The 15,353-nt window shown below is 36.1% G+C and overlaps 1 protein-coding gene and 1 long non-coding RNA gene across 2 annotated transcripts; one reads left to right on the top strand and one right to left on the bottom strand.

Moving 5' to 3' along the window:
* Positions 1-103: 103 nt before the first annotated feature.
* Positions 104-1,448, bottom strand: LOC117629543. The gene is made up of 3 exons (XR_004586117.1): positions 1,123-1,448; positions 951-998; positions 104-370 (listed from the first exon to the last, which is right to left on the bottom strand). It is a non-coding gene; the product is annotated as an uncharacterized LOC117629543 (long non-coding RNA).
* Positions 1,449-6,477: 5,029 nt separating this feature from the next.
* On the top strand, positions 6,478-14,653 carry LOC117631647 (protein LIKE COV 2-like). Its single transcript, XM_034364914.1, has 7 exons — positions 6,478-6,833; positions 8,139-8,191; positions 8,285-8,394; positions 9,241-9,408; positions 10,803-10,900; positions 13,184-13,310; positions 14,281-14,653. The coding sequence occupies exons 1-7, from the start codon at positions 6,717-6,719 to the stop codon at positions 14,379-14,381; spliced, it is 774 nt and encodes a 257-aa protein (XP_034220805.1). The 5' UTR covers positions 6,478-6,716; the 3' UTR covers positions 14,382-14,653.
* The last annotated feature ends 700 nt before the right edge of the window (positions 14,654-15,353 follow it).

The raw sequence follows: 15,353 nt of genomic DNA on the forward strand, positions 1-15,353 counted from the left end.
AGAATACAAAAACAGATTACAAAAACAGATTATAAAAACAGATTANTAAATAATTAAAAAGCGGCAGTATATGCAGATTTCTTTTATATTATATATATAAATATTTTTTTAAAGAAAGGGAGAAATTTTTTTTTCATTAAAAAACCATACAGAAAAGTGGACAAGTATTCCAGCAATAATAGAAGGAAACAAGAAAACTAGTACCGACATTTACAACTATGAGAAAAACAATCCTAATGAAGACACTGCAGCCCAATCAAGCAAAATGGTTGAAAGAGATGAATTCCCCAAAATAGGAGAAACAGAAGCCTACAGCACTGCCCAGTACTTTGCTTTTTCCCGCACCTCCTCCACTTCTGCCCCCTCGCATCTTCAAAAATCCGTTCATTTCTTTTATATTAATATTTTAATGAACATTATACCATATTTATGAGCAAGGTTAACACTTTATATATTGCATGGATTTCTAACAGGTACCTCCTAGGTAACTTTACACTAAATGACTAGATCATATTTTATTTTATATGAAACAGAATTCATTGATTAAAGCAAACAAATACAAAAACAGAGGACAAGAAGTCCACTACGCTAAAAAAGCTCTCAGCAAAAGCAGCAAAAACAAGCATCCACAACAACAGAACAAGGCACTAGGAAACAACTCTCCAAACTGAATATATAGAAACGAAAGAATTATCCCCAGAACCACACCCCTCTTACTATCACCAAACAACTTAGGCCTCTCGCAGAATAAAGCCACACAAGATTGTGGAACAATCCAGCTCAAATTGGACCCCCTAAACAGCCTAAACCATAAGCATAAAGAAAGAAATACCAAAAATCCATACATCGAAAGTAAAGCCATGTGGAGCTGATGATATAAAAATATGTAATTCTAATGCACACATTCAATTTTAAGCCACAAATAGAGATTGAGACAGAAATATTTATACCTTCAATTTTGCCTATTAATCCAAACCCACAGAGACTAAGCACAACTACTGCAAAATTAAGAACAAATTGTGTTAATTACAACAGAATACCAAAATTTCAGAACCCTAATAATCTACTAAATTAGGGAAAATGAAAACAACTAAGAATTCAAACCAAATACATACAAATTACCTTAGAATGAACCAGAGCCCTCCAGAATTTACAAGGATTCGCTCCAAAAACCAATAAAATTGGATGATGTTTGGTTCGGTTTGGAGAAAGAGAATGAGTCTCGCGCGACTCTAAGAGACTTAAAGATGTGACTAAGAGTGAGAGAGAGCCAAGGGACGAGTCGAGAGAGAGACAGAGAGCGCGCACCGACGGCGGCCGATGAGGTGAGGGTTAGTCTCAGATCGGGAGAGAAATAGTGTAGGGTTTGGTTTCGTGAGTTTCGTGAGTGAGAGAGAGAGAGAGAGAGACGGCCGAGTGAGTGAGTGAGAGTCTGAGAGGGTTATTGACAAAATAATAAACAAATAATTGAGAGAGGTTCTAATATAGTGCAAGCAGACCCACCCAAAGTTCTTATTTAAGCCAATGAGACAACGCCATGTGTCAAATGCATATATAATTAAATAATGATCGGTTCGGTTCAGGTCCAACGGTTCAAAAAATTTTAGACCCGAAGCCTGAACCGAAGTCAACGGTTCGGTTCAGGTCCAGCGTTGACTTTTTCGGTTTGGTCAAAAAAACCTTATTTTTCGGTTCGGTTTGGTTTGGTTCGGTCGGTTTGATCGGTTTATCGGTTTTTATGCCCACCCCTAAAATTTACTTATATAAACTTATTTATAAAAAAACTTATTTATATAAAATCAATATAAACCATTTACGTAAACTCATTTATATAATCATTTATATAACTTATTTATATAAAATCATTAATGAAAGAAAGTCCACTCACAGTTGGTCCGAGCTAGCTGGACCCTTCGAAGGTCCCTCCTGCGGGTCGATCGGACCTCTGGTGCCTGATTAACCATGAATAATAAATTAATAAACTGTTGAATAAAAAGAATTTAAATTAAACATCATGCCCCCGGCTCCTAGAAATACGTGCACTCGTTTCAAGTTACTCCTATGCCCACATTAGCCTTTCAGACTCTTAGATCAGTTTTTGGAAGACCTGACGCTTAGTTAAGCGATAAGTTGCCAGATCGGCCGACCCGGGACCCGTGGGGTCCATGATCTCCGATGGTCAATCTGGGCTTCTCTGAAGGTTCCTCATAGAGAAGGAACCATGTTCCGCGAATTCGGTCCGAAACGGACGGTCGGATTAGCCGAAATCGCGTTATCGCTTAAAATCCAAACCCTAGCCCCAGGGTTCGCGATTTCGGAGTATCCGGGACTCCGATTCACAATCCGTTGAATCCTACACGATCCTGGAATCATGTAGTACAACATATCCAAAATTCAGTGTGATCCAACGATTTAACGACACTGCACCCTAGGATCGCGCGATATGGAAAATCAGTTCGGGGCTCAAACGGACTCCGAATCGAGATCCGCTAAATCCTACGCGCTCGTGACGACACGATGATCACAAAACTGCACAGAATTACTTCACCACCCTCACCCACGCGCTGCCTCACGCGCGGGCAGATTTGGGTGTCCTAAGCAATTTCGGGTGGTCGAAAAATCTCTGAACCAAGACTCCAAACTCCTATCCTAGGTAAAACACCCCATTTGGAGTCACTTTTGTTCTTGGACATATCCCAAAAAGTGACCAGAAACAGTAGATCACGGCGGCCAAAGTTTCGGCCAAATTTCAAGTCGAAAATTGATCGTTTTAGAGCTAAAATCGATCGAAACCCATACATCCATCAGCTAGAACACGAAAAATAGCTGAGAAACCATACCTTACTCGATCGATTTGGTGGAGAATTGAAGGAGAAAAACGAGCTGGAAGTTTGAACTGGAAATCCGGCAAAAATGACGTTTTCCGGCGAGGTCCGGCCACGGCAAGGGCGGCGGTTGGTAAAGAAATGACGACGGTCGAGTGGTGGTTCGTTTGGTACCAACGGTGGAGATCGGCTCCAAGTGTGGCGGCCGTGGCCTCGTGAAAAGCAAGCGGAGGTCGGGGCTGGGTCGAAACGGGAGGAGAGAGAAATGAGGAGAGAGAAGAAGGAGAGGGATAAATATCTGACTTTTTGGCCAAATTACCATTTTGCCATTCACGGTATTTTGATCGTATTTTCTTCGTTACAACTCCTATTCGGGTCTATTCCGTGTCTACGGACTCATTTCGCTGTGCTCTAAGCAACGACCCAAGCGGAATTCCCAAATTCTTTCTCGATCAAAAAGTCAACTTTTTTCCTATTAAAATATGCGAGGGCAAAATTGTCTTTTTGCTAGAAGATATTAATCCTACTTTTTAGATATTTTATTTCTTTTTAGATATTTTGTTTTGGGTTATTACACATATGGTACGGTCCATGTGACATGAATTAGTTGGATTTAATAAATAATATTTGGAAACAATCCTATTGGTCAAATAAAGTGAAGTAGTTTTCTATTTTATTACCGTGATAGGTGGTAATTGATTATGAATTTCACTAGAAAATAGATCAAAGGGAGATGTCAAATACCAAACATCAAATTTGGACTTGATGGCTGATGTGGCAATTTGACATCTTACACAATTTTACACTCCACCTGATATGTCAAATTAAATTGTTATTTTATTATATTTTAGTGTTGATTTATTTATTATTTCTTAGCATATAATTTTTATATTTTTAATTAAAAAGAAAAGAAAATACAAAAAGACAATCAATTAATTGAAAAAGAAAAAGAAAACTACAAGATAATGAATGAAATATAAGTTCTTTTTTTTTGCTTTTTGAAGAAACTGAAATGAAAGAGGCGTATTATAAACAAAAATTAAGGGGGGTGTATTCAATTATAACTTTTAAAGACTTTTAATGAGTTTAAAAGTCTAGAGGTATTCAACTATGACTTTTAAATAGTCTTTAAAAGTACAATGGTATCCAATTGTGAATTTAAAAAGTGTTCAAAAGTTTTGGGGTATCCAAAAAGTTAATGACTTTTGAAAACTTTGTTAAATGAATGACTTTTCAATACTTTTAAGGCTAATTCTTAATACCAAAAGTCTTGCTAATTTACCCAAGATTTTATCCATGACTTCGATCATTCTATAGCTATGGCCATTGTGAGGGTGCACTATCATGTTTGGGGTCTCTAGACCCCCTCCCTCTTTGGTTGGTGTACTATCAATAAAACCACCACTGTTTAGGATGGTCTCCTTTGCCCCCTGTAGCACTAGGTTTATACAGATTATGGTTGGTTTGTGACGTTCTTGTGGCTTTCTGAAGCAGCATCTTTCCTAGCTTTCCAATCTGTATTCATGTTCTTTGTTTTGGTTGTTCCGTTTTCTGTTTGCTCGTAGTCCCACTACATTCGACTTTTGCCTGGTTGTATCTGGTGCTTTATTTGTGCGTTGGTTTAATCAATTTACCAGTTCTTCCAACAACCAAAAAAAAAAAAAAAAAGGATTAAGAACTAATACATTTATATTTGGAGCGGAAAAGATCAAATGAGGAGTTGTAATAGTATCACCCACATGACTTATAGGATATAACTAGTGTTGCTATATACTGGGAGGCTGAGGCTGCAGTTCCAATCTAGTTGGTTGCACGTTGCTAATTGCATCCAAAATTTATCAATGCTGGAGATAAATATTAGAAGCAATTTCCTGTGGTTATACTACTCTATGATAAATATTAAAGGATAAATACTATTCACAAAATAAATATTAAAAAAAGTATATAAAAGTATGTAAAACTCTATGATAAAAGTATATGAAAGTATATCACTAACTTTATAAAGTATGTAAAAGTCATTAAAAATTTGTCAACTCTATGAAAGTCACTCACTTACAAAAAGTCTTTAAAAGTTATAATTGAATACACCCCCCTAAATGTATGATAGGAGGAAAGGGTTGCATGTTAAAAGAAAAATTGCATAACGGTAAAGGAAATAAGTTGGAAAGAGAAAGAAGGAAAAATTTGTAACAGTCAAATCATTCAAGATAAAGAAGGAAAAAATAAATGAAAGTAACATCTAGTTGTCTTCCAAAATTAATGAAATATTCATTTGACGTCTTGCTTTTGGGATGTCAAAAGTAACGGCTGGAGGTTCAACTTTCATTCTACATTAGCTTTGATACTTCAATTGGAGTGATGTGAGATATTATTTATAGTCGTTAAATGTCTATGTGACACTTTTAACACATCGATTGGAGATGCTTTAAATAGTACATATACTCATCTTATGTATACACTAACAAAAAAAACACGTGTCCCTGTACAACTTATCAAGATACGCAGTGACGGACCCAGGATCCGAACGTCATAGGGTCATAGTGTAAATGTTCCAAAGAAAATTTAAGAATGGGTTATTTTTCTTATCTATTTTTTCTCTTCCAAATTTCATTCATTTCTTGGACAAATATACTGTGAATGATTTCGATTTGTTATTTTTTTATGTATGTTTTTGAGTAATTTCAATTCGTAAAATTTTATTGTTTAGACTTTTTTGAATATTGGTTTTAGCACTGTTAGAAAAACAAGCCAAAATTTTATTGGGTCAGATATTTTGCCTGCACATCTGGTTCCAATCTGTTGGTTACTGCATTTTGTTCTAATTACAATGAAGAAAAACAAGTTTTTTTTTTTTTGTGTGTGTGTGTGTGTGTGGAGAAATTCTTAAGTGTTAAATGGTGGTGATAAAACCATGTTGTGGTCATCCTTAGATAAAATTACAAGTAAAGTTGACTGACTGATTCCAACAACAAAATAGGTTAAAAAGATTAAAAAGAAAACGCACCAAGTAGGGGTTGAACCTACGACTCTCTGCTTAGGAAACAGACGTGGGAAAATGGAGGAGGGATAAGGAAGGGTTTTTTATTTAAAAAATTTTCCTAGGCCAAAACGATGTCGTTTTTCCCAGGGTGTTTAAAAAAAAACAGAAGCGCGTTGCGCTGCTTCTTCTTCCTCCCGTGCGCAGCTTCCTCCCTCTTCCTCTCAGGCAAAATATCAAGCACTTGGAAGGCAGCTCAAGGGGTCACACAGCCAGCTCAAGTGGACTTCCAAGCCTATTTCCATGACTTCCATAGGGTCGTTTGACCCTAGTGATCCCGCTGTGGGTCCGTTCCTGAAGATACGTATATTCTTTATTGATTTTTCTCATTAAGTTCTTATGAAAATCATTAGATTCACAATCTTGTTTGTGCTTGAGTATATAATAGACGAACTCAATATTATAGTCTACATGTGCCTTGAATTCTTTCAAAATGTATATAATTTTGCGAGAGCGAGCCAATACTTTTGGAAGGAATGGAAAAGAGTCAATCCCACATGCCACATGGCATTTCTTCATTTGGTACCATAGAAGTTGCTTTAACATCAAGTCTGCTGAACTACATCCAAACTTTGCATCCAAAAAAAAAAAAACTACATCCAAACAGACACAAACCCAAACCTGACCAACGAAAAAAAAGAAGAAAAAATTCACAAATCCAAAGATTCAAGGAAAAAAAAAAAAAAGAAAGGGAAAAAACAAGCACGCAAGGCAAATAGCCAACTAATTTCCCTCGAAATCATCATCACTCCCACCTAAATCACATTCAATTCCTTCTCCCGAATTCTAAGCCAAATTTCTCTCTCTCTCTCTCTCTCTCTCTCTCTCAAGCGCCCTCAGCAAACTGAGACAAAATGGCCGAAGAAAAAGAGTCATCGTCGGTTCCTCTGAGTCAGGCTGAGAATGGTATTCTGGATCCCGAAGATCCAGCCAAGTCTCCTCCAAGCTCCCCCAATTCCTCTACTCGTAAGGTCTGGCTCAATCTCCGCCCTCCATTCTTTTCCCTTTCAAATGTACGGATCTAAATATTAGATATTGCCTGCGAGGTCTGGTTTAAATATGTCTGAGTTTAGGTAAATTAATGGTTGGCCAAATTGGGCAGATAACGACTTTGTATTTCCTGTTCAGTGCTTATGCACTTTATTAGTATGATTTATTTTTATTTAAAAAAATATATCTTCAATAGGAGTTTATGTACTTATTTTCACTTTTATGTTTTGAAAAATGGCCAAAAAGCAACTTTTTTTCAATCCATGACGTTCTTTTACTGTCAATCCCTGCAAACTTTTATCTAGGGTTGGGCAATGTGATTTTGGGGAGATATTTGGTTTTGCACCGCATAATTGATTGTCTCAATCAAGGAATCACGAAGATTAGTGTTTATTTGGATCAGATGATTTACTTAATTGGACTTTAAAAATATCAATTTATTGGATTAATTAATTCCGCACACACATGGATTATTTAGGAGAAAGGGTGATATGAAATGATATTTTCTCATGAGTATTTGGAATCCTTCTGTTTCTTGAATTATCAAATATAAACATTAGTTTTAGAACAAAAAATTTGTTAAAGAATTTAGACTAACGCCTTAGATTCATATCCTTCATTTATCCGATGGATTTTGATTTGGGTTTTATTCTTCTTTATTTTAATGAAATATATATATACCTTTCATTATTTTTTATTATTTTTTATTATTTTTAGGACCTTTCCTATTGAGAGGGGCGATAGTAACACTACACAGATGCTAGGACTCGAACCCAGGACCTTTTCTGGGGGGAGCAGTTGCTCCAAACCACTACACTAGTGGGTCCTTTTCTACCATTCTTTATTTAAACACTTCTGGTTTTGAGTATTTGAAATCTCTTATTTTCTTAAGTAATGAAATATATGTATGGAATGGATATTTTCAACATAAGAAATTGTACTTATGAAGTCCAATAGGCAAGATCTTTTAAAAATTCAAATTTAGTTCTGTCATTTTGAATGATTCCATCCAAAAGGGCCATTAATTTTGTTATAGTTAGGAACTTCAGTTCAAAAACATCTCGGATGAACCCAGCTTAAGGGACCTACTGTAGTTTCAATGTGGTATTCTCAACAATGGGCTCCACATGGGTTCCATGTGAGCTCCACTCAGATGATAGTGGAAATTTTTGCAATTCGAAGTTCCATCTATCATTTGCAGGGAATACCCAATTTTTGTTATGTCAAATGTAACAATCTAAGTAGCATCTTGTTCTACGTTAATATTCGTGTCTGACCATTTTCAGGCTTGCTGCTTTGTTCTCCAAAGTTGGGTCTCAAAGAAGTTTATGACTGGATGGTAAAAAGTTTAGCCATAGCTTTTAAGTGCTGTATTTCTCAATCATTTTTTTTATGATCTTCTAAGCCTATTGTTTTCTTCAATTGCTTGCAGTGTAGTTCTTTTTCCTGTTGCTGTTACGTTCTTTGTTACATGGTGGTTTATTCAGTTTGTTGATGGTTTCTTCAGTCCACTCTATGCTCAGCTTGGCATCGACATCTTCGGTATGATCTAAATGCATTACTAATGGCCTTTTTTGAGAACCCGCTCTTATTAAGTGAGGTAAACATGATAATAATGGCTGCTTTCTTAAATATCTACAATTATTTTTTGCCATTTGTTAATAACTTTAGAGGTTTTGACTCATAAGAAATGATTAGCCAAAAAAAAAATAAAAAAATAAAAGGCTCGTAGGCAGTGCAAAATTGCGGCTTTTTTCTTTAACTGAGAACATGAATTTTCATTTTTAAGGTAGGAATGTTGCCCAAAGATAATGCAACAGGTTTTAGAAAGTTCGAAGAAGATTGAACGTTTGCTTGTCAATTGGGATAGGAACTTTTAATCTTTGATTAACCCCATAGTTCAGGTGTCGGCATGTGCTTAACGAGGCTTAATGGTCAAGTGTTCAGTTACTGATGGAGCTTCAGTGTGGTAGGAACAATTGCAGCTGCATAAAACTGAAGGGTTAAGTTGTAGTGCTAAGTTGGTAAGAGACCTTGGTAGTTGTGGGATTTAGAGAATGTAATGGTGATGTGCTTAGTGCACTGCATTGACTTTCACCTTAGGGGGAAGGGTGGGGGTTTCTCTTGCTTGTCACTCAACATGGCTTCATGGCGAAACATTAGCTTGTAATGACTGCCCTCCTAATGTGTCCGTTGGTACAAAAGATTCTTTTTATTATTTAAAACTGTTAATTTTTTCAATGCAAGCATATGCTGCATCTTTTATTGAAATTTGCACAGTTTTTGTTTTAGTAGCTTTACTAAATGTGTATTCTCTAAATTTTGATTTTGTACCGCCCATATTCTGCTTCAGTGTCTCTCTCTCAAGGTGCTTAGTTTATGATGCAGGACTTGGATTTGTCACATCCTTACTTTTTGTATTCTTTGTTGGCGTTTTTGTTTCATCGTGGATGGGTGCCACTGTTTTCTCACTTGGAGAATGGATCATAAAGAAAATGCCTTTTGTTAAGCATATCTACTCTGCCTCCAAACAAATTAGTGCAGCGATTTCTCCAGGTAACAGTTATTTATTTTCTGTAAAACTTGGTCCCTGCATACATACTGTTGCAACAAGGGATTCAGATATGAACAAGAACTTGTGCAAACATCCTAGTTGAGGAGCTGGAGGAAAACACGTGTTTTAGTTAGCATGGGAGATCCAAATAAGCCATTATACTTGTTGAAACTCAAGTGCACAGGGATTGTTCTTAATAAAGAATTAAGATTTCTCAGAAAATCAACAAATTAGACTCAAAAAGAGGGTTACATTAAACATAAATCAATGCCAGCCTATATTTTAGATGATGATAATGTATTCCAGCAGAAAGTTGTGAAGTGAAATGAGGATTGCAAGTCTTAAATATATACATCTAGGCTTAGACAGAAATCATTGATGAACCCCACACCTTTGACGATTGACACCACATTGCAATTTAGGCTATAAAGTTTTTGTTGGGTTTGAATTTTAGCCTTCTGTTACACATTAATTTAACGAATTTTCCTTGCATGCCATAGATGGACCCCACACCTTTCATGATGGTTATGCCGTGTGGACAAACAACCAATAATAAAAAAAAAGAATCCAGCTGGCCTCTTATAGTTTTTAATAAAAATTAAAAAATAAATAAATTTATTAACAAGAAAAAAAAAAACTCATGGTATCCACCTCTATCGCTCCTTCCCTCCCTTCTCCCTCATCCCTCCATCTCCTCCCATGACCGACCAGGAGTCAAGATATGTCGGCTTGGTGAGTTGGACCATTGTGAGACCATGCTCTCCAGAATGACTTCTCCATGTCAAGACCAGTCACTTGATGCTGAGGTGGTGTTATAGATAAAAATTTATTCAATGTAATACTGAATTTTAAGCGAATGAAAATTAATTGATATTAGTGTTATAAAAGTTTTTGCAGCTTATTCACTTGAATTTTTTACACTGTTCAAGTGGAAAGTCTTTAATAGTTGATTACCAAAATGACCCTTATGTTGGGGGGTGGGGGGGTGTTGGTTAAAATGTATACTGTTTGTTGATAACGTAGTATCTGCCCTTTGTCTACATTTTTAGCATTTTAAATTGCCCTTGCAACTTGTTCCGAGCTTGGGGATTGGGGCTTATGCTAGGTTGACCTATTTTTCTTTTATAACAGATTCAAGCTAATTACCCGAAGAGCTTGAAAAACAGTTTTAAGAAAAAAAAAAGAAAGGAAAAGAAAATGAGACATTAAATGTGTATGTAAACAGAACAACATTTTTTCGTATTTTCCATACTTTGCCTAGTCCATCTTGTGGATATTAGATACTCATATAGTCTGATGTTGTTTGTTTCCTTTCAATGTAGTGATATAAACTCTGTAATTTTATAAATATACTTCAAATTGGCATTTTAGGCTTTGAGCTTCATTTTCCATGCAGACCAAAATACCACAGCTTTTAAAGAGGTGGCAATTATCCGTCACCCACGTGTTGGTGAATATGCATTTGGGTTTATTACATCAACTGTCACCCTTCAGGTTCTCTTTTTTTATGTATTTTTTTTCTTCTAAATGTTTGAACAGAATGCTTATTGTCCTTGCGGTTGGTATTGTGTGTTTCACATGCATGGCTTATTCCAGGAAAATAATTTGCTTCCAAATTTTTTTATTGGGCTGTCATTCCTGAGTCCTTCTAAGTCTGTTTTTCCTTTTTCCCCTGAACTATCGTAGAGAAGGCAGCATTAATTACTTGTAGTGTTGGATTACTTTGTTGGCATACAAGACGCTAAGCTTAATTGATGCAGGATATGAGTTGACTAGTACCAAGATCAATTTTAGATTTAACTCAAGCTATTAAATTTTACCAAGCATCAACACCCATCAACAAATAAGGAATTCACAGTAAGAAATAGACATGAAACTAGTCAACCTCAATTGCCTGCATTATGTTCCTCAAAATCTAGAATTTAAAGTGATTCCAAGAATTGTGTAGATTCCTCTAGTTTTAGGGTGTGTTCAAAGTCTAATGCTAAGTCTTAAATTCCCTAGGCTGCAATGAAAACAAGTTTAGAAACAAGGCAATGAAAGAAGAATGGGCTAGAATATCAACAAGGAAACAATTACTCGAAAGAATAATGGAAATTAAACAACAAACCTCTTAATAATAAAGATAAGGACAAACTTGGCTTTGCACCAAAAACGTGGCTTCACATCAAAATTCCCATAGCAGGAAAGTAAACCAGAAAATTTCTGATAGCTGAATTTTATTCATCAAAGTTCATTGCCATTGCTCAAGGCACTACATATATTTATACCCAAATACAAAGGCTCTAAATTCATGCACCAAGACTTTATTACTGGATACATTTACCAAGACTATATTACTAAATACATGTACTAAGACTTTATGACTAGAATTAAAAGACAGTTAACTTTAATAAAGACTCTTTAAAACATACTAACTAAATTGAAGAGAACTCTTTAAAACTGAAGGTAAATATGAAGTCTGATGTAGCTCTTCTATAAAATGAAGAGCATTGAATCCAGCCATAAAGACATAACTGGATTATGATTAATCTTCTTCCATCTCTCTCTCATAGACTCTAAGGGCTCGTGTGGGACTGCTTCTCTAGAAAGCACTTCTGCTCATAAGCACTTCAGCAAAAGTGCTTTTTTTATAAAGATGTTGAAATCTTCATAAGAAATCCTATTGCTTCATGGAAAAGCACTTGGGAGTGCTTCCTGAAGAAGTACACAGTAGGTGCTTCTCCAGAAAGCGCTTCTATAAGCCATAAGCACTTCTAAAATTTTTTGCCAAACACAATCATAAGCGCTTTTGGTTGTCAGAAAGCACTTTTAGCCCTTCTAGAAGCACTCCCAAACTGGCCCTAAGTGTTTTGACAATGATGTCCTCATCATTAATCATATGGAACTGTTTAATGCGTTTATGATGAATGCCAGAATAAACATATCTAAGCTTAAGAAATTGGTTAAAATCTTTTATAAAAGATTCTGAAGTGCTATCCATATAGAAGCTGTTTTGCATATGATAATTTGGTTGCCTCATCTTCATTAGAGAAGGTCATTGGCAATGTATTTTCATTTCAGCATCTGTACAAAATTCTCGGGGATGCGACCAATGATCTTCCCTTATAAACTCTGAAGCTTAACATCTTTGATTAGGCAGTAGTGAAAAACTTCAACTGATATAAGGAAAACAACTGGTTATGGGCTCTGGTTAAAACCTGAATTTACAATACAGAATCTTTCAAGTTTTGTTTGACTTGGAACATAACCAGGCAGCATTCCTCTTTTATCATTTGAAGAGAGATGATCTATTAAGAAGTTCAATGAACAGCTGAACACCATAACAGTGGGGAAGATTCTAATCAGTGTAGAGTCGAAGAGATGAGTACTCCTGCCTCGTACTAAATGAAAAATGGTATCTTTCTTTGATCTGAAACCAATAATTGGAGCAGTGAGAGCATGAGTTGCCTACATATAATAGGCCCTGTTGTGATAGGATTTCAGACAATTGACATAATGATTGAGAATAAAGATATTAAGTTTACCCAATTAGGTGGTTCTAGTTTTCTTCTGTTTTCTGTCTGTCTCCTCATTTTTATCAATTGAAATCAAACAAATGCTTTGCGTGATCCTTTTACCGTGTATCCTTTTACCTTTTACCTTGTACTTCCAACATAAAAATCACTTTTTGGCGTGCTTTGCGTGATGACCCGCTGAAATGTTAAGTGCGTTGTGTTTGTGTTTGATGCGTCAATCAGTTGCTGATCTTTGGTTTTCTTGTTGGTTTTTCTGCAGAGAGATAATGAAGATGAGGAGTTGTGTAGTGTTTTTGTCCCAACAAATCATCTATACATAGGCGATATATTTCTTGTTAACTCCAAAGAGATCATAAGACCAAATCTGTCTATTCGAGAAGGCATAGGTAAGATTTCTCCTTTTGGCCTGACATAGGTATGGGTGGCAATCCATGTTTGTTGGTCGTGTTCTTGTTGTGTCATTTAGTGTTTGTGCCAAATATTAGTTAACTCCAACCTGTCATGTTCGAGTTGACCCACGTGTTCTAATCTAAAAACTTGAAATTAAGTTAATTTTTTATCCTAAACAAAGTTATAAACTAAAATGAGTTTATTCATAATCAGCTCACTTGTGTTTGACCTTAACTTGGTCCATTAATTATTCATGTTAGAGGGTCATGTCCTATTCATGTTTGTATCAAGTAATAGTAAAACCCCAACCCTCATATCGGGTTTGAGTCGTTTCAACAATTGCAACCCAAACATGCCTTTGGCCACATAGGTCTGAATTTGTCTCTTTTCAACCACTTTGGGCCAGCTCCACCGTAATTATTGTTCTCGTAGCTATTAGGCAACCCTAACCATGTACCATGATGATCTGGTAGACATGGATGGAGGTGTCTGCCTGCACTCAAGGTATCCTCACCTTGTTGAAATGGTGGGTAACAGAGGCTCTTCATTATTAAAAATAATAATAAATTAACATACGTTTTCATTGTCTGCAATAATAACCTTCACATAACTCTTTATAATTTTTTGAAATTTTTATGGTGGGCTCAAAAAGTTTGATTACATTTCCGATATATCCCTCTGTGGAAAATCTATGTGGAAAATCTACGTTATTACGTGCTAAAGGATATCAAACATGCATTGACCCCATTCAAAAAATTTAGATATACTTCTGTCTACCAGTTCATAAGTGGTTGTGCTCAGTAGTACTTAAGTTGGTAGTTAGCCTAACAGCTGTACTTGGGAATTTGCATGTCTTCTGTTGACTGAAGGGAATGCATCAATGTCAAAACTTTTGCCACCAAAGCGTTGAACTTTTTGACCTTCATTAGATTGCTGTTACATTTTTTTCCCCTGCCAATAATGCAGAGATAATTGTTTCTGGGGGTATGTCAATGCCGCAAATCATTTCTCCTCACCAAAGGATTGCCCAGCAGATTGAGAAAATTCCGTTGAACAGAATAAAGTGATTGCATCAAACCGAGACGTTTCTGGTAATTTTATGATTTTCAGTATGTGCCATGATGTATGAAGCATCAAAGTGTTCTCTGTTCGTTGGAATGATAAGAGTAGGGTTGTTCATAGCAGTAGGCTTTTTGAGGAAATATTATGCTCTTTTCAGTTTTGTAGTTATACTCACATTGGGAAGTGCATTTGTATACCATATGATTAAATGATGTATCGTCTATGTTTATTTAGACAAAAAGGGCTGGAGTTTCAACAAAATGATTCTTTACGTACATATCTTGTAAGTTATAATTTCAAAATCTCTCTCTCTCTCTCTCTCTCTCTCTCTCTCCTTTTGCATATATGAAGAGGAGGAAGACACATCAAGGTGTCTTCTTCTTATTGTTGTTTGTACCATATTTGAAAAATGGGCAAAAAATGGTTTTATTCTCAAAAAAGATTTATTAAACCCAAGCCCAACCACTTTCCTTTAGAAACAACAAAAAAGGGCCTTTTTGATTTTGGGCCAGAATTTCTCAAAAGCCCATAGTACTAAAGGACCCTGACTTTGGTCCACACTAAAATTAAAAAAATTGGTAACCGTTGCACATTGACCCACTTGAGGGTCTGAAGAGGGATTGTCACCATTAATGGCGACTTGACCACCGTCTCTCCCAATTGGATTTCCAGCTGTAAAAGGACACAAGTTTGAGAAAGATCCCTTGAGACCAATAGTTTTGTTTGAGATATTCTGTCCTCCCACATACGGACATCTAACAAGGACAGATCAACAATTGACTTTGGATAGCAATTAAATATCCTCCTCCAGCCTTCATCATTAGGGATTCTTGCCCATAAATACAAAGGCTCTATAGCAGAAAAATGGGACTCTCTCCAAAAACCTGACGCAATGTCTCGAAAACACTTGAAAAAACTTCAAGATCTTTTCAGATAGCCCACTCTTGCATTTATCTTTTATCACTCTGCCATCTTAA

The sequence above is a fragment of the Prunus dulcis genome, chromosome 6 (genome assembly GCF_902201215.1).
Source record: "Prunus dulcis chromosome 6, ALMONDv2, whole genome shotgun sequence".
Lineage (NCBI taxonomy): Eukaryota > Viridiplantae > Streptophyta > Magnoliopsida > Rosales > Rosaceae > Prunus > Prunus dulcis.